This window comes from Gopherus evgoodei, chromosome 15 (genome assembly GCF_007399415.2).
Source record: "Gopherus evgoodei ecotype Sinaloan lineage chromosome 15, rGopEvg1_v1.p, whole genome shotgun sequence".
NCBI classification, from domain to species: Eukaryota; Metazoa; Chordata; order Testudines; family Testudinidae; genus Gopherus; species Gopherus evgoodei.
In genome coordinates, this window is record NC_044336.1 from 22,830,602 (window position 1) to 22,851,604 (window position 21,003).

The 21,003-nt window shown below is 36.5% G+C and overlaps 1 protein-coding gene across 2 annotated transcripts in view; it reads left to right on the top strand.

The window, feature by feature from the left end:
• CEP112 (centrosomal protein 112) overlaps nucleotides 1-21,003 on the top strand; it is a 278,377-nt gene that overhangs the window by 140,189 nt on the left and 117,185 nt on the right. For both annotated transcript variants that reach the window (XM_030534468.1, XM_030534469.1), the window contains exon 20: nucleotides 12,872-13,054. In XM_030534468.1, coding sequence (XP_030390328.1) covers nucleotides 12,872-13,054 — 183 coding nt within the window. The remainder of the gene's footprint in view (nucleotides 1-12,871; nucleotides 13,055-21,003) is intronic.

The following is a 21,003-nucleotide window of genomic DNA, read 5'->3' on the forward strand; positions in this document are numbered from 1 at the left end:
TCTGATATACTAGAGTTAGTAAATTGCTCTTCAATCAAGTAGCTCAGAAATGTCAAAGATAGTTGAACATTATTTTTTGAAATGAACATTTTGGGGCAGATTCTATGTTCATCCACAGCTCTGCTCATCACAGGAATGGAATAGGGGCCAAAGGTGGCTTTAGACCCCTGTTGTTTCTCGCCACCTTTGCAATCTGTCCAAGGGGTCTATCTGGCCCTCAGCGTAAATGAGGGAAGTGTGAGGACTAACTGCTCCAACTTACGCTCAGCCATGAATAACTATGCTCTCTTCTCCCAACATCCTCCTTACATCAGAGGTGATTGCTACTGGTGTTTGGTATAGATCCTTCCCAGTAGATCTTCTCAACTAGGACATGAATATTCTTTGGGGATGGTTTCAGCAATTGTAATGACCTCTTTACAGCATCAGAACAACATAAAGGAGCTGGAGAAACTTTTTGCATTTTAGATGTGGGGATAGATGCTTCTTAGCATTTGGCCTTTCCAAACATTGTGCTTAGCAAAAATTGGTGCAGTTTTATTTTACACTTTGTTCCTATCAGATTAGTGTCACATGCCTGGTGAACTCTGCCATATGTAATTCTCCAGACTCCCCCTGTGCATGCTTCTTAAAAGTTGCAAGGAAAATATGCATTTAATGCTCACACAGATTGTGTTTCCATAGCTTTAAGAACGTAATCTGTAGTACTGTATGCTAATCTACAGTTTGCCAAAAATTAAACTGATGTTACCATATTACTGTTAACTTGAGACCAATAGTAATTATTTCTCCTGATGTACACGGTTGGAAATACCAAAAGCATAAATATGCTTCACCGACAAATCCTTGACTGTTTTTGTCAGACTTCAAAAGAAAACAGTAATTCTTAAAAATGTCATGGTTTGAAAAACCAATGAGCAATTTCTTATCTTGTACCTTGGTGCTTCCAATATTCGGGGCTTTTGGATACCTGGGTCACAAAAGTAAAAACTCAAGTTAAAAGAAGAAAAACTTACAAGAAGTAAGTTGGGTATTTAAAACTATTTTCTAGTTAATCTTTTAAATTACTTTCTGTAGCAATGTCGGTATTGGGGTAAACACTGAGTTGAATATTATCCTCTAGGAGGACATCTTGTTTTGTTTTGGCTCACTACTACTTTTATTATATCAAAAGAACATCTATGTTTTATGTAACATCACTGAAACCTAAGGAAAGAGTAGTAAGCATCAAGCTACTAGAACATCAGTAGAATATTCAAACATATCATTTTTATCCCCTACTAGCTTTCTCTGTTGTATCTGTTCAGATTTCACGTAAATATTCTTTAAAACCACACAAACATGAAAAATTGGTGATCTCTACCATAGATTGTGATAATTTGTCATTAAATACTACGTTCCTTTTGTGTTGTACTTTCTGCTAATAATACAAGGCTCCTTCTGTGTGGTTATATTGTATTGAGAACTCTGTTCTTTCAGACCCTTTAAAATTTCCTTTTAACGGTGCCAAGTTTTCTCTCCTCTGTGTTATTCTTTATTTAAAGTCAGGAGAGATTCTGTACTATTTTTCGAAGCAGCCTTCCCCTTGCCTTGTTTTATTGGACATGTATCTTTGGTCATTGTTTTGGAATTAATAGCTATATTTCCAAATATTGATTAAAGTTGACTGTTTGAGCAATAAGATACATGGTTATAGCATGCCTCAGGTCATATAATAAGATAACAGGCCAAAGTCTGTATAACTTAAGTATCTGAAAAATGAAATAATTGCTTTGAAATGTTCTGCCTCAAGTGTCTGATTGCTATTATGAAATGGAATTGACACACAAAAAGAAAAAATACATTTTAATTGTCTAGCAACTTGAGCACATAGGGCCTGGTCTTGCAACCTTATCTTAAATGAGTAGTTGTCCTTACTTCTACAGGTAATCCCATTGATTATTGATTTCAAAGAGACTAGTACTATGAGTAAGGACAGCACAAATGCTTAAGGATTACAGGATCTGCCTCTTATTGAGGCTTGAGGGCGAAAGCCCAGTTTTTCCTGCATATGGGATATGCTTGTAGCTCCTAGAATTTGCATACTCTGAAATTTTTAATTTTGCTTACAAAAGAAAGGTTTCCAATTTTGGGATGATTAATTCTTTTTTTTTTATTTGGAATGTAATTTGTAGTCATTTAAAAATAATACCTGCATGTTATATTTAATTTTTAATTCACTTTAATGTACTTAAAATTAATAAAGAATTTAGGTGAAATCCTAGGAATCTGCGGTGTTTAGTCTCAGCCACACACAGTTCTTGATTTCAGCTTCAGCTGATTCACAGTGTCACTCTCTTTTGAAGTATCTGCCGAGGGAACTCTCAGTAGAGAGAAATTAGTGTTTTTTAAAGAAGTATACTTTAGCTCAGCTTTGTTCTACTTACAGCTGGTGGATTTGAAAGTACAGTATATTAATTTCTCACTCCCCCCCAGTTCCTATCTGCGGGGAGCAGCTGTCATGGGTACTTCAAAGGCACCGGACACCACAGAGAAGACCACAGCCTTTCCTGCCTTTGAAATGGTTTTAGTGTCTATGGTCAGGCTTCAATGGGCCTTCAGCACAGGAAAGCAGCTTTTTTTTTTTAAATAGAAATAAAGCATATATAACTACCTGTTAATTGTCTTTGCTGAAAGCATCTCCAGTATGAGCCACAGATACTTGAAAGGAGACATGCCCAAACTTTACAACAGCAAAGGCCATGTAACTAACTTGCCAGAAAACCTGAGGACTATGCCTAACCTTCATAACTTTTGGCAAAAAACAGATGCAATGTAAAATTAGCTCATACTTGTATCTTTATGGATAGTTTTAAATTACATTGCTTCACTGTCTCTTTATTTAAAGAATAATTTCCCCTTTCGTTTTACCCCAGGATCTTACACTTCTCAAAAGATTTCTCTCAATTTAGATAATAATGAAAATAAAAAATAGGTAAAAAATTTTTTTTCCCCTTTGTCAGATTGATCTGTGGAGACTCTAAATTATTGTTTCATGTTGTGGATTTGCTTCTCCCAGATCAAAATTTCTTGTAAGTTTTCTTACCTTACACTCCAGTGTATTTTCCAGCTAGTTTTCTGAATTTTACATAGACTTGCATACTGTAGTCTTTCACACTCGAGTCTATCATATTTTAATTAACTGCCACATCATAAAGGCAGTGCATATAGGGTGAAACTGACTCCTGTGCAAAGAAACAACTCAAGCTGCACCATTTACATCCCACTGTTCCTCTAAAAAGACTGTAAGTGGTGCAGAGGCATTGTGCACAGGTGCAACTTTCACTCATAGACTTTATATAGAGCAGAGTTTCACAACTGTGGTGCATAGGCCTCTGCTAGTCCATGGAACACTTACTGGTGGTCCTTGGAGATATTGTTGGTCCCCAGCTCCTTTTTTCTAGTTGTTAAATTGCAATACTAGAAACTGTGACTATATTAGATACTTTTTACTTTTCAACGTAAGCAATTATTTAATTATTGTAGTTGCCAGCTGGATGTTATGTGATTTGTTTCATGGACTTTTTTTCTCCCATTCACAATCTTTCTTTTAAAATGTGGAGCATACTGTGAAAAAGTTTTGAGAACTGTTGCCATGGTGAAATGGAGTCATTTGCACATTTATGGACATCCTCTGCATGGTTAGTTTGAACAGTATTCGTCCTTTTTTTTTTTTTTAACTGATCTGGAACCATTCTATAATGGTAAGAGTTTCACACTTATGTAGTAAAGTAGAAAGCAAGAAAAAGTATTACCTGATTGTTAAAGAATCTCTTCATATTTCAGGAAATCCTTTCATGCTACTTCTATTGTTGGTTTCAGACATCTATAGAACTTTTGAAGGAATAATTAGATTTGTCTTTCTGTTCCATTTAGTCAAACAGGAAAGAAACAGGACATCTTGTTGAAAGCTTTGCTATATAATTGTGTGTGTGTGCGTGCACACGTGTACCCAAGTAGCATGTTCAAGATGACATCTGTAAAAGAATTCTGCCAGCCCATGAACATTCCTTACTTTAAAATGTGCAGAAAGTCAAAGGAGTAGATTTGAGTTTAAATAAATGAGGTGCATTCTCTCACTGAAAGGCCTGACATTAACTTGCATAAGTTAGATAAACTAGAGAAAGGGATGTGGAGAAGTGCTGAATTAGTTAGTAAAAAGGAGTTTAAAAGAAGTGTCAGTGCATATGCATTAAGTCTATAATTACATGGTCATATACTATTTTTTCCACAGGAACCCTGCCTCATTCAGTGCACAGGATGGACAGTGCCAATTTAATGAGCAGCTTTTCAATATTTTGTTTTCTCCTGACTGTTCAATGTATGACCTTAGGCCTTATTTACTACAAGTTATTAACAGCCTACTCTGAAGATTGAATTTTTAATTTCCTCATAAGCTTTTGTATGGTACTTGTCACTACAGTATCTGAATGCTTCACAACAGGCCTGTCAATTTGATGAAGTTACAAGAGATTACAGTCAAATGTTTCTACTAATTTTGGGAGTACAGTTTGAGATGACTAGGACCAGATTTTTCAGAGTACTTCACATTATATAACACTCAGATATTCAAGAATAGCTCCCGATTACTTTAGTTGCAGCTGCGAGAGGAGCAGAGGAGCCTGCCCAAAAGTAAGGGGGCCAACGGCCCCCAGCCCCTCCGTGGCCCCACCCCATCTTCCTGGCTCCGGCCAACCCAGAAGCTGGAGTGGGCTGGGAACCGCCCACCCTCCACCTGCCTTGGGTGAGGGGGACTGAGAGCAGCCTCAGCCTGTGTCCTCACCCTTTAAGCCCTTCATCCAGGGCAGGTGGGGGGTCCGCAGCTCCTCACAGCTGCCTGTGCGGCTCTTACCCTGACCGGGCTCCAGCTGGGGGATGAGGCCTCAGAGCCACAGCCTGGGCATGGTAAGAGCTGCGCAGCCAGACAGCTGTGAGGAGCCACAGATACTCCATCTGCCCAGGGCGATGGGGCCAGGAGGAGTAGGGACATGGGCTGGGGGCTGCTCTCGGTCTCCCCAACCCCGAGCAGGTGGAGGGTCTACAGCATGACACCCCATGCTGCCTGGGCTCCCCAGCTGGGCTCCAGCTGCCAACCTGCCCAAGAATGGAGCCTCAGGGGAAGAGGAGGAGCAGGGACAATGAGTGCCTTACAAGAAGTGGACGAGGTAGGCCCATCCACTTTCAAAAAGTGGGAGGGCCATGGCCCCCTGGCCCTCACTATTCTGGCACCCCTGGCTGTGAGTATTCAGCACTTCTGGCAGTCAGGCCCTACGGTCTAAGGTTGGGCACCCAGAAAATGACGAACACGCTATTAAGTGACCACCTGTGAAAAGTATGGTTTGAGTAACTTGCTTAATGTCACACAGGAACTTTGCAAGAGGCAGGGATAAAGTCCAATTCCTAGGGTAGCATTCAGTTTTCTTCACCATGAGACCATCCTTTCTCTACCTACAATCCCATGCCTCCATCACTGCATGTCTTCCAACTTCTGCAACACATGAGCAGGTCTCCTTTACTACACAATCCTCATTCATTCCCAGAATGGATCTCACTTGTGCATTGAATGAGGCAGGAGTCCTATGGAAAAATAATCTCTGACCATGTAATTAAAGACTGTATCATCATGCATATGTTCAAGGGGGATGCTAATTAAATTTGCACAGGCAACCTTAAGTCAGACATTTCCTAACTTTTGAGGGCTTGACTTTGACCTTAATAATGTTCTTCTAATGTAGTTTTTGTTTGTAATATACATAATTTAAACTATATTATGTGGGTGTGTGAATGTGCATGTAAAAATAATGTGATGGGAAAGCAAATGCCAAATAGATGTATCATATGCCTATGACTGCATCAACTGCCCACTAATGTATCTATCTGGGACTTCACTATAAACCCGGAAGGGGCTGAATTAGCTATAATATCATGACTTTTTATGGATAGAAAAGCTATTTTAGTTAAATCCTGAAAGTGTTTTATACTTTCTAGTTATAATTTTTCCCTTCTCTCTCTATTATTAATAATAATGTATTATACCTAGCTCTTATACAGTGATTTTCATTGATGCTGTTTATGGTTGGTTTCTGAGTGCATTAACATACAATGCTAAACATAAAGCACCACGAACCCTTCCTATTACAAATGGATATTCTTTATCCATTGAGAAACATGCAAGCTAATGCTTTGCAAACTGAGATTGGTGGACCATGTCTTAGCAGATCCCTGAGACTTGTACTCCTATGTTCCAGGAGGCATTGATCCTGTGCTAAGACTGGCAACACCATTTTTCCACTAAGTCATCATTGTGAACAGGTCTGACTACGCCTATTTATGTTGTTCCAGTATTTGGACTGAACTGTTTTATGGACTAAATTATATTTTATGCAGTAACATTGATTAACATGTGCTTTACATGAGTTGTGGGTATTTAATTGGAATCCATTATTATGTAATACAGTAATTTCCAATTCCTTCAGGTGTTTACCTATGGTGTAACAAATGAGGAAAACCTTTATTACCTCACTCATCTTGTGTCTCTAATATCCTGGGACCAGCATGGCTGCAACAACATTGTGTCTCTTTAGGTGGCTTCAGCAGCCTAAATGTGAAATGAGGGGCAAATGGTTCTGTTCTGTGCGGTGGGCAACTGATGGCCTTCATGACAGCTCATGTACATATCCATACAGACTGTATGTGATAGTGTAGTGCAGTTCAGTTAATCTGAAGTGCACCTATACAGAACAGCTGATATTTTTTAGAGAATACCTCTTCCTAGCAGTGGAAGCATGATTATTTCCTGTACTTCATAGGGGAAAATACAGGAAAACTGGGTAATGTTGATTAGACAGCTGGGCACTGCAGTAAAATGTCAGATGAAATGTGTAACAACTGTATGTTTGTGTTATACATGATGTATATATGTGGTCATGGCAGGGCTGCTGTGTAATATATTCCAGAACCAACTGATATTTATTTATCATATGGTTCTATAATCATGCATTTTTTTTACTGCCTCATTTGCCTTCTGCACACTAAGTTCATCTCTCCTCCTTATTCCTAACATTCCATACAAGGATGGCATGGTATTTACCAGAGGTGGCTTTTACTAAGTAAAATCATGGTTAATCCCAGTTTGAGGCTTTTTCTATGTTAAAAATTGTTTAATTAATGTACACCACATTACATGTAGGTTTGGTTTAGTTCAAATTGTGGTTACATAAGGCAGTAGATTTGGAGATTAATTTGGGGTTCCAAAAAGTGAAACTGCAATAGGGGTAATTCTAATATATGTAATATAATACTGAACATTGGAATGTCTGTATATCTTGCGGTTTGGTATTTTGTCAAGGAAGTTATTCGTGTCAGAACTCATTTCAGTTTTCAATGTTATTTAAATATTAGATATTCTGCAAAACTATTATTGAATTGCTATATATTTCTCAGTAATTTTCATTAGGCTCTCCTAATAATAATTTTATTTTTCCCAGTTTCCTGGTTTATAGTGGGTTTAAACCAGTATTTACCAGTGCCCTGTCTGAAATTACTTTTTCCTGGGAAATTGCCAACCCTGATTCCTAACCTTTGAGCAGTTTTAAAAGACTCTATGTTTATCTTTAAACTAATCTGCTACAAAAATGTAACTGTTTTCCCCACAAATGAAGAATTCTCCCCTCCACAAATACATATATATATATCTCAACCAAAAATAGTTATACTGAATGAGAGTCCGTGATGGGCATTATTCAGTCCTCCACCAGTGATGGGTTTAAAGTCCAATATCTGGCATTTTGATGGATTAAAAATGGGAGCTTTGTATCGTTAGAAAGATGAAATTCCTAGCTTTTTAGTGAAACACACAGCACTTGTTTCTAAGTCTACAAGGCAGAAAATATTAGAATTTAAATAATATATATTTTTTGCTATAGAACAGAAATGTTATACTTTTGTTAAATCTTTTTATGGGTCTCTTCGGAGCCCTGTACAACTGGAGTGATGGTAAGTAAGGAACTTGATTTACAAATTAAGGAATTAAAAAGAAACCCCCAATAAAATATTTTAAAAGTCTCTAAAACTTTTGAGAGATTGACTACAGAGCTTCTATGTGCTACATGCACACTACACGATGATGTAGTTTGATGTAAAGACTTTGTTGTCACTAGTTTAGGATGACCTGTATAACTTGCTGTTGGATTCCCCAGCCCTACGAAATGCAATCATCTGAAATGTCTATTGATAAAATCTTTATAACACACCAAACCGTCATATATTACCCACTCAGACTGTACATGTTTCTGTGAATATTTTGTATAAATGAGAGTGTGTACACATACACACAGGCACACAAACAACATAAGGGTGTACAGCTTTTGAGATATTATTGCACTTCATGTGTGTAGTGAAGCACATATATATTTAAAAAAATAGATTTTAAGAAAATCCATATTTAGGTACCTAAATTAATGGCCTGTGTTTCAGAGATATGGGTTTTCACTACCACAACTAATGTCCGAGTCTGGCTCTGTCACAGACTACCTGTATGACTGTGTGCCTCTTTACATATTCAGTAATATGGGGGTAATTATACTTACCTCAGAAGAATTCAGCTTGACAGCTGCTACCTATGTTTGTCGCCTATTGAGAACCTCATGGGAAACTCTACTGATGTGCCAAATATCATTAACTTCTATTTTTATTTTAGGGAGAGACAAGCTCACAATATTTTCATAAATAAGTTAATATATTTACAATAGTTAGAAAAATCCTATTTTATATATAGACAGATCATGATATACAATATTTTTATTATTTCCTCAGTTGTGAACTGTTGATTTAAGTGAATTTTCATACTTCAATGTGAAATCTTTATTGTGACAGCAGTAGGTTTTCAAAGAGGCACTTAGACACATAACTTACTCCAATTCCCTCCCATTGTGGTTTTGAAAATCATTTTACAGTTCCCACTTATTCATGAGCTTAACTTTTCTGGGAAAAGTCTGAGTACAGTTTGAGTCGTCAAAGCAAAACCTGTGGAAGATCTTGCTTACACTAGAGATATTTTTTTTAAACATCCATCATTGATAGTGGCAGTAGGAGCTCTATGACTTCTAATTTCCAATGTATATAATGCTGAAAACATTCTCTGCAGCCAGCAGGCTGTCTACTCTAGAGCTTCTAAGCTTGTTGAGACCAGCTCACTTGAGTGAGTTCTAGCAGTTGTGGGAGTTTTTTCAAAAATGTCCCAGGTGTAGACAAAGGCCAAGAAACTACCTTTATTAGGCAAACTCTCCTCTTAAGAGACTGTACCACAGTATCCCCAAATGTCATGAGTACAGTTCTCATCCACTGTATTAGACCACCTCTGATAAGTAGCAATGTTTCTCAGTGCCCTGCATTGTTGCCTAAGATAGTCACGTACTATTTTTAGGGTTAACAATAAATTTTTCATTGATTGATGGATGACTTGTCACAATTATTAGATTAATCTTTAGTAATAGGCTGGTACTTAAGAATTGCTTCCTTTTTTCTCCCTTTCCCTTCTCTGGCAAGTTGGGATAGGGAGCTATTGTTAAATTTCAACCAGTGAACAAAGATTAACAAGTATAGGGTGAAATCCTCACTCTGTTGTAGTGATTTTGAGTTTTGCCACGGACTACAATGGGGCCAGGATTTCACATGTCCGGTGTTTAACATGCTGACAAATGGAAGTTATTAAACGAAAACTGTGTGTCACAGACTAAGAATTACTCTGTAGAGACCATTTATTCAGAGAACTCCAGTTACTAGCAAGTAATGTAGCGTGATGATAATTTTGGGGGAAAAGAGGGAAGCATCTGTGCAATATTGTATGTAGTGTAATTAAATGTGAATGCAGTGACAGGGCACTTACCTCAGTTCCCTCAATTCCTATAGTCCATCAACTCTAGATATTTGTGATCTCTGACATGTCTCCCTTAGCCTCTGATTTTTCTCATAGTCTTTCTTCAGGTAATGTCCTCTTCTTTAGTTTTTGTGTCATTCTCTGTTGCTTGTTTATCTGCAGTGCATGGCACCATCAGCTCTGTATCCTTTACTCAATTGTCAGAATATTTTGTAAAAATAAGAAGTCTGTTGACATTACCAGTTAATCATTGTTCATGCTTCGACCTGACATTATATTGCAGTCAGAGTTGAATACCCTGAAATGTGGAACACTTCCTTTGAGGTGCAGAGACCCCTCAACACCCATAGAACTTCTGAAGAACTTGACTGTGCTGTACCCTTCATAGGATATGCTCAGTGCCTCGAAGGAAAGGACCCAATATTAGAAAGAAGAAATAAAAGTCTCCTTCTACTGAGATCAACTACATAGTGGTAGGAACCCCATACTGGTTTATGAAGCATTAATACAGTTTTCAAGCAGTTTATCTTGATGAGGGAGTTGGGTTAATGCTGAAAAACAGCATGCTGTTCTTGTTCTTCTTCTTGCTGGAATAGATTAAATCTCCATTTTTATGAATAAAAACTTCAAAATTAAAAAAAGAGAGATAAGAGGGGAGGAGGGATGGAGTAGCACTGGTAGTGTAACCAAAGTCTTAATATGTTTAGGAGAACAGGGTGATCAAGGAGGAGGATCCACTTGTGCAGTAAAATAGCTGTTTAATTATTCATATTATAAGTCATAATCAAAACACAAAGTACAAGGAAGTACATTTAGTTACTAATGAAACTTCTATTTCCTTGCAAGCATGCAATAATTATTATTATTTATTAAAGGGTATTAGGTAGATATGAAAACTTCCTATAGTTTTAAGCTTTTTTTTTTTTTAAATCAGAATTTCAGGGAGTTGTTTGCTCTTGGAAGTTTTCGGCAACAAAATTGCTTTTTATAAAATGTGACTCTCCTCACACCCACATTGTTTCTATATCTAAAACTGTATTATTGCTCCAAGACAGCCCTACTGTACATATGAGGGACAATCCTTTCTAAAAAAGATTTTAAAGGCTCTTACAGGCATAATATAGTAAATCAAAAAATGTGTGGTTTTTGGGGGGAAAAACTGACTTCATTATAATTGACATTTCAATACAATCACAAATGGGGATGTGGCCATCTATTCCTGTGGCTCGCTGGGAGAAGTGGAAAAAACAAAACTAAAAAAGCTAAATTAATTGACTGAGAAATCTAGAAGTAATAAAGGAAAACAGATGTGTGAATAGACATATAGAGGTCTCTCTTGCAAGTGTAATTTCTCATCAGGTGTCACTTATGTATTTGCATAACTTTTAAAATGTAAAATAACTTCATTTTTCTAAAATTCAGACAAACACTAGATAGTGATCAATTTTAGGAAGTAAGAACAACTCTATCATTTAAAGAGACTAAGGGCACAGATATTCAGAGTTGGAAAATAAAATAGCATGTACACAAACTTTTGACACAAGGCTGACTTAAAGCATTTTGTATAATGATTCCAAGTTAAGTACACATAATATCATTCTGGGATTGCACCCATGGGTTAATGAGGTCTTTATTTTTACTAAAAGATGCAGACACATTTAAAATATTAAAATATCTCTTTTGCTTGTGCCTTTTCTGATAATGAAACACACCTCAGGATATATCAGAGAGTGCCATAGTTGAAAACAGATTTTAATTTTAAATTCATGATACACTGATCAGCAATTTGCAAGAATGGTTTTGAAACAGAACAAAAATAAAACAAAACAAAAATCACGAAACAGCTAATGTTGATGCAGAATGCATGTTTTCAGAACTGAACGCTATAGCTTTAAGATCAGGTGCCTGGGCGCTTTCCTTACACAAACAAGATCGATTTTGAGCAGACTCCTACTGTTAGCTTTTTTGAAGAAGAATTCTCACGCTGAAAATAACCCAACATATTCTTGATAACGGCATTTTTTCCCCTCCCTGAAATCCACCAAAACTGAAGAAAAATCCAAGTGACTGTTCTTAGCAGCTGTGTGGCCTGGAGTTCACTAGGGAAGCTGGCTTCCTGCAGTCCCCTATTCATCACCTGCTTCAAAGGCAGCCTAGCTGGCTATAGTTTGCAGGCCAGGTAGGGTGCCATTGTGCACAGTCTGGGAGGATTAGTATCAAAGCTGCGGCAACCAGGCCCTTGGTCTCGGGCTGCCATTCAGTCTAGCAGGGAGAGGCTAAGACTGGCCAAGGTCACAGTATCCAGTGTGGTGTGGACTGGGAAAGGATCCTGAGAACAGAATGCTTTTTATGAAATCATGGCGCAAGCTTGCAGCACAGCAGGTCCCCTTCTGGAACACATACATCTGTTTATGTTGGTATACCGAAGCTGACAACAAGATAATAGAGCTTTACCTTTTTATAATTGTTTTTAGAAGACAACGGTATATACAATAACCCAGATGATTATTGAAGTAAGAGCTTTGATTCTGGAAATCATAAAGAAATCTTTAAAAGATTTAATTGCTGCTTTTTGTGTGTATGTATATATACTTAAATGAAGAGGATCGCAGACTGATTATTAACCATTTATAATCCTTACCATTGCTGATTAGCAACAGCAGGATACTTTGGGAACATACACAGAATGCGACAATGATTTTTTTTTAAACGTTCCCTCATTTGTACCAACGAATTGGTTAAAGATGCACTGGGTGTGCTTAGTTGTCTTGAATGTTAAAATTATTTGGAGGAATTCTTTCAAGCCAAATGTCGTTTTAAAAAGGTGAGGTAATAATGACGTAAAAATAAAATTGCCAACTTGATGAAATTAGGGGGGGAAATTAAGCTGTAGACGAGTTGTCATGACGACAAGGATGTTCTATTGATGAACTGTACTCCTCATTGTCCAATCAGATAGTAGAGCTGAAGCTGGAGCATGAACAGGAGAAGACGCACCTATTCCAGCAGCACAACACAGAGAAGGATTGCCTGGTCCGAGATCACGAACGGGAAATTGAAAAACTGGAAAAACAGCTCCGCGCTGCCATGACAGAGCACGAGAATAAAACTCAAGAATGCAGGAAACGAGATGCACAGGTAATAATCAGTAACATTTGCAAAGCCGTATACTTATTAAAAATATATATAATAATAAGCGTTTCCTGTTTTCCAGCATTGTTGATAAGGCACGCTGTTTGATCATTTGCAAAACTGACATATAAATGTGATTTTTTTTTCTTTTTTCCATCCCCATCCCCCACTGCTGAATAATGCTTTAACTGCAAAAACCACAGGTAGCCAGATTAAAAATCCCATGGTGCGCTATAACTCGGCCTCTTATTTATAATCTTGTCTCATTTTCTTTCATGATGGATTTGTTTAAGAAAAAAGTATCTATTCCTCTCCACCCCCACACTCACCCCTCCTTTGCTCCTCCCTGGATAAATCCCTATGAAATATATCTAATTCATTCATATGCTTTTTTGTTTAAATCTCTGCAGGTAACCCACAAATTGCTTGTTTTCAAGATCTGACTTTATTTCTCAATAATTTTGTGTTCCATGTTTGCATTGTGTGTTTGATTGCATATGCCAGATAATCAGTGATAAGATGATATGGATTTTGGTTTGCTTCCCATCAGGTTTGCTATTTTCCTACACACACATACGCACCCCTCCCATCCTTCATCTCTATGGTCACTGTTGGAAGCCATTTGGCAGAATAACCCTCAGCTGTGGCAGCATTTGACTCTTCAAACTTATGGATGAAATGTACACTGTCAGCATGAAAAATGATCTTTATTAGTTTCAGTTCAAAAAATCTTATTGGATGTATGTGGGAGTTTTTCTGTTTATTTTGTGAGGATGTGTTTATGGGTGTGTGTGTGTATGGTGTATTTTTCTAAGAGTATATGTTATAAAAGGCCTGCAGTGAAAACATTTAAAAATTCAGGATGATTTCAGAGTAGAACATTTATTTAAATGAACAAAGGGAAAATAATTATTACTTTACTGATCTGCATTAGAATTACTCATCATTAATTGATTATTTTATATCAAAATGGGCGTTTTTTGTATGGAAGGTATAACCATCATATGATCTCCGCGCATCAGCTTCTTCCCCACATGATGTAAGATCCTGGCAATAAGTCCTTTTCATTTTAACTTTTGTTAGGATTGCTTGTATTTCTTTCTCACCTATACTATATATTGTAACTAAATGAAATTAAGGATTTAATTCTTAATTTCTTTTTTTATATTTGAAAGATTCATTATCCATAGAATCTACAACTGAGTAAATATAAATATATATGATAAACAACAGTCTATAGGGGAAAATATCTTACAAAAACAATAATGATTTATTCCATTTGTACCATTATTGTTTTCCATGTAAAACAGGGAGAGACTCTGTGGGCATGCTCAGTAACAGGAAATTCAGAAGACTGCAGCAGAATTAAACATTATCCTTTTTTCCACGTATTTTGATGATGAATAAAAAACTTAAATAATTAAAGGAACTAGTCTTTTGGCACTTAACTATATAGTTACTTTGCGAGTATCCCTTCAAAGTCGTATCATTCTCTCAGTTGGATCCCAGCACTATATTGTCAAGCAGTGACATTTGTCTGAATACCATGAAGTTCAGTACTTACTTTGAATACAGGGTGTGTTCATATCACTAAGTATAAAAATCAGTTTTATAAATATGCAGGATTGTGTAACGTACCTACAGTAATTCATTACCATTACGCTGTTGTGTGTAGACATGATGGAAATGTAACCCTTGAATAGTAAATTCCGAAAGAATCTTTAGATGTCCTATATGTTTGTCCGACCTATTTAGTTAGATTGTGGCTCACTCATGGCAAAGGTTGGCATCATGGAGTTTGGGAAAGCTTGTTATTTAAAATGAAATGCCGATGCTATCACAAGTGATATGTTAAACAATGGAGAGTTGAAATAGTAATGGCAAAAAAAGTAGTCTTTTAAAAGTCTTTCTCTTTTGAATATCTCTACAGTATGAGCGCTGCTGTCATGGCAGTATTAGTAAAGAGAGAAAATATGTTTGCCTTGACTAGCGCAGCTGATTCTAATCAAAAGGAGAATTAACATCTGTCTGATAATTGTTACCACTTTCAAAGATACATTTATTTAGTTTGGTGAATAAATCAAATGTTAAATTGATAAATGTTAAAGCCTTCATCTATAAAATACATAGGTATTTAAAATTTACATTTGACTTTGCAGTGGGGATAATATGTATTTAAAATTACTTCCCAGTGTCTTCGGTGGAATTTTGAATACTGCCATTTATTGTATTTTTCCAGCACTGCATTTTTGGTCCCAAAATACATGTTTTTGGACTATTATGGGACTGATGTACAGCATCTTTATGAAACAATTTAAACTAAGATGCTACAGGGATAAGTAAATTATATGGCTCTGACTTTTTCATAAAATAGAATCATATTTGTAGATTGTATTGTCTTTAGTTTCTCTGCATTACTATGAACCTGCTCCAACACAGCAGAAGAGGCCATTTTGTTTAGCTAAATGAAGAGTGTAACTGCTAGATATTTCGTTTAGTTTTAATAATAATCAGAATATCTAAAAATTGGTAATCTCTTGAATCTTTTGGTCTGGAGAATCTAGCTGTTCCATGATTGCTGGGTTGTGTAAAAGTACCAGTTTTCCTTATGTAAAGCAGCTTATTTTTTAAATAGATGCTTTTACCACATTATGAATAACTGACAATTTGATGGATCTCTGGAAAATAATGTATTCTGCAAAATTACTGAAAAAATTTGTTCTATTTTTATTGCATTTCCAAGGTGTCCAAGTTCAGTCAGACTTTCAGCTATGGTGAAAGATATTGTACAAAATAGAGAGAGAATTTTAGATGTGAACCTATATTAACACTTCGCTGGTCAATAAAAAGTGTTATCTCCAGAATCAGTAAAGATTTTAGATGGGTCTGTAGATTCTAATTAAGAAGAAAATTACAGCTTTTGGTTCTTGTATTATAAATTCAGCATGGTATTAGGTAAAGCATATTGATTTAAAGGGATAGCATGTTTTATATTGTTGGTCAGTTACTTTCATTTTTATGTGGCATTTACATTCCATTTTAGTATTCAAATAATATCTTTTCAGAAGGGTTTCTTTGCTTTTTTCAGCTACGGTTGTAATGTTTGAGGAGGAGTAAAATGACATATGGGTCAATAAAAGTCAAAAGAGCCTAAAGGCTTGTGTGCCATACTGTGTTCTTCTAGTTTTTTTCTTTAAATCCTGTATTTTCTGTGAGCTGCAAAAAATGTTGTTGTTAAAATAATGTTTTCCCTTAAAAATATAGAACTTTGGATTTTAAAATTATATAATTTTTAAATCCAAAGTTCTATATTTTTAAGGGAAAACATTATAATATGTGTGTGTGTGTATATATATATATATATATATATATATATATATATATATATATATTTAAAATTGTGGTTTTAGTTTAGCATTTCAATTTTATCTTTGATTCTGGATATTATTCAGAATTTCCTTACAGATACCATAAGTACATTTTCCAAAATGTGGTTTATGATGGTTCGTTTAAAGAAATACTCTGTGTATATTTTCTTTCACAACACATTGTATTAATTCTTGGTAGAAAATGAGATTTTCAGAAACAAAACTCTTCTGATAGTAGAAAATAATAAATCATATTTCATAGAAACCAATTGTTTCTAAAAAAGAAAATGTTCTACACTATCTTCTGCCTGAGTAGGCCAGATTGGATAATGAGGTTGGGAATCTTAATATCCAGTCCTAACCAGGCTACCATAGATATACCAACTGCACAGTCTTCTTTGATCAAATTGTCCCTCTTTCCCCAACTTATGATATATACCCTTACCATCTGTAACATTGCAGAATTCCAGGTGCTGTATAGAGTTATATAATATTAATGCTTGTTCCTTGGCTTTTTGACCTTTTGGGTAGGGAGAAAAGGAAGACCCCACACTTAACTTCAAACTGAATGCTTTGCTTTACTGTCATGTTGTGAAGAAGGGAGCTGAGGAAATTGAAGTCTTTTTCCACTTTCTGTTGCCAGGTGATAATGTGCAGGTCCACCTTTTTCTTCCATTTGTAACTGGGTCAAGAATAATTTAAACACTGAAGCACAATTCGTCACCATTTGTCACTGTAATATTAACTTAAATATAATAAAATAGTATATTAAAATTATTCAGAACACTGAGTTGCAATAAAATATATGTAGCAATAATTTAGAGGTTTGTTAGTCTCCAGCCCATCAGTTGTCAGGAAAAAAGAATAACAGATTAGTTCTGTAGGTGTGCAAGTCTAAACACGCCATATATGAAAGACATCATAAAAGCAGAAATGGGCTAGGGTGGGCAGGAAGAATGACTAAGGTATTTCACCTCTGCCTAAATCTCGGTTTCTATGTCTTCCCACTCCCTCTGTGGCTTTCAGCACTTTTCCCAGTGCCTGTCCTTACTCCTCCCTTTGTCCCATTTTGCCATTTGCAGATTTACAAGGCCTTCTGTGGTGCCCTTCTACATATGGGGCAGCCTCCCACTTCTTGTCTTCTGAGCTCTCTCTCTGTTTCTTTCCTTTAAGCCACTTCTCCTCTAAATTCTTCCTACACTGGACTCCGAATAAATGATCTTTCAACTCTCTCCCACACGGAAACTGTTGCTCTGCATTAATTTTTTTTCCCAAGTTACACTGTACATTGTTTGAGCCTGACAATGTGATTATTTTATGTCTAATAAAATGCTGCTTAAGTGTAGGATGATGTATAAATAATAATAACTTAAATAAAGGACACCCCTCCTCTGAAAATATTGTCTCTTCCAATGTATGCAGCCTTCCTGAAATAACATTATTATATTATGAAGGCCTTTTATCAGCTAGAGAAAAGGTAAAAAACAAACAAACAAACTATATGAACATATATATGAATAGACTGATAAAGGATTACTACTATAGCACTGGAGAGTTAAGTATAAGAACCAGATTTATACTTCAAATGAAAAAGAAAAGATGTGAAAGAGTCTCATGCTGTAAACCAAGGGTTCTCAGACTTTGGTACATGGAACACTTGCTGCTAGTCTGCAGATAGGTGCTGACTGTTCCTTCTGTTTCCTTTCTCCTACAAAATTTCATTAAAAGAAGGCAAAAATAATCCAATATTTCCTCATCTGTTTCTTTGTAATGTAAATAATTACTGTAGTTTGCACAAGGATTTTTTTTCCATTGGCCATTTGATGGGAGGTGGTTCACACAGTTATGTCTTAGAAGACATCTGGTTCACAAGACAATCCCTACATTAAAATGTGGACTACAAATGGGTATATCCCATTTAATCATTTCCCTGCATTGCAGAGGCTTTGATCAATGGTGCTTGTTGGTCTGTCTCGCTCTCTGTCTGTGGTACATAGTAACTTAGTCTCTTGTGAGTCTCATTTACTTTGATCTCATTTCCACTTTTGGATTTGGTGTGCTGGTGTTGGTGCCCTGTGGCATGCAGGAACTCAGACTGGATGATCTGGTGGTCCATTCTCACCTTAAACTCTATGACTCTGTGAAAAAGTGCCTCACTGCTATAAAACTGTTTTGAGCAGGTAACTTAGATAATTGACTCTTTTTCTAGATTCTCTATGCTCCTCTAACAAACAGAAAACATCTTAGATATGAGAAGATTTGTTCCGTGCTGTACAGCCTTGTCCTGCCGACAATTAGGCAGGTGGCAGTCTCAGTCTGAATTCATATATATGTTTGTTCCACTTACCTTGGCTGTTGCATGGAGGCTCAGGGCTAGAGCTCAGCAACCAATAGCTGTCTTTTAGGCCTTGTCTAAAACTGAAGTTTTGGGCTACATGGTACCACGTGTTAACTGATTGCCATTTACCACGTTTTGGCTAACAAGATTGTTAATGCTAATTTAGATACTCACCAGTGTTTGTTCCAAGACATACACAAGTTTTCTCCTGATGGGCTGAGGGCTGAAGTTTGGATGGAGCTTATTGACACAGACAAAAGATCTAACCATAAGCCTCTACTGTTGAACAGAGGAAGAGTTCAAATTTAGGCCCCAATCCTTCAATGAGCTCTGTGTGGGAGCTGCAGCAACATGGAGCCCCATTGAGGCCAGTGGAACTTAGCTCAGGATTAGGGATCTGCCCACGGGGAATTCATTGCAGGATCAGGGCCTTAGTCTCCTGTGTGCTGCCCCTCTTTACTCCTCAAATGAAACCAGTTTTGTCACATCAGTTGCTTTTCTATCATTCTTGTCTCTGTACCTTCTTCTAGGCTGCCACCTATTTATTAGATGCTCTCCCAAAATCTGTTCAACAGGCTGCAAACAATCCTTTCCCTCCTTATTTGATGGAACCGTCAGAATGTGTGTGCGCCTTAATAAGTGTCTGTGTAGTGTTATGATTGTCAGCTTGTTCTTCCATTTCCCCTTCCCCATTTTTGGTCTATTTATGACCATTACCTGTTACATCATGTCTGAATTTAGACTGTGATATGTTCAGGGAAGGAACAGTGGTTTTACCTTCTTCTGTGTAGCACCTAGCACACTTCTGGGCATTCAAAATTAATTTAAATAATTACTATACTTTACTAGAGATAATTTTGAAAAGCAGCAAAATGTGTTTGCTCATTACAAATGTTAAACTGGCATACTAAAGAATTCACTATACTTTGTACTGTATCCACAATATGTAGAAAAAGGAAAGTAGTTGCCATAGAAACTAGTACATCACATGATATGTACCTTGATCCTGAGCTGGAGTTCTTTACAGAATAATCGACTTCCAGTTTATATCATGTAAACTTAAAGATGTAAATTGGCCAGTTTTTATTGGACCATAATTGTCATTTTATAATAATATTTTATAAAATATTTGTTTTTTAAAAAAAATTTATGTGTAGTTAAATTATTAACATGGAATATAAAATTCCATTTGAGAATTAGGGAGTGCAAAGAGTGTAGTAGGCAAAGTACAACATGTGAGTAGTTCTTTTATCTACCCAATACATCCAGTGGGGAAGAAGTGATTATTTCTTGCATAAAACCTTATTAGTTTAGGTTCCAGCTTTAAAACATGAGCTCCATATTATCCATTAGCTGGAAAAAGTTTCATTACATATTCTAATTATTCTCATTATCTCTACTGCATGCAAATAGGCGTGGCTTTTGTATACAAGATTTTTATGTCTCAGTTCTAATGACTCTTCATAAATTTGTTATGTTGTCCCCTGCACTTGGAGTAACTGTCCTCTTCTGGTGTACCATGCACCTTTTCTTCCTTCAAAGCCATCCTTTAGTTTTACTTTCACTCGCCTTTCCAAAGCTGAGCTTTTTTTACAGTGCTGTCTGCTGTCTCTCTTTATTCCTCTCGTGTCCTGAAATTAAAAAAAGCCCCAACTAAATGAAAATAGTAATGTCAAACTTCATATGCAACATAATCATCACATTATCTCCTGTTGTTATAATGTTCATCCTCTCTTCTCTACACTTCCTATTCTGTCATTTTCATTCTTTTGTGCTGACAAATGCAAAGTAATATGTATCAGAGGGGATGATGTGAATTACCGATACAATTTGTTAGGTTCTAAGTTAACTGTCACCTCAGGGAAAAAAGACCTGGGCATCACTATGGACAATTCAGTGAAGACTTCTTCTGAATGTACAATCAAAAAAAACTAAAACAACAAACTGTGTTAGGATGTACAAAGAACAGAACAAAGAATTATATGGAAAATGTTACAACTATATAAATTGGTGGCATGTTGTCACTTGCTTCTTTCATTCTAACTCATTATCCTACAAATCCTTTAAAACTCTTCTTTGCCTTCAAAAAATGACAACAGGTCAGCAGTTGGTGTGCTGAGACTACTGCCTTTCATGCCTCTCATTGTTCCTTGTACTTCCCTATCTGTCTGTCTGTCTGTATTTGTTGTCTTATACTTAGATTGTAAGCCCTTTTGGTTTTTGTACACCATCTAGCACGTTTGGTCCAT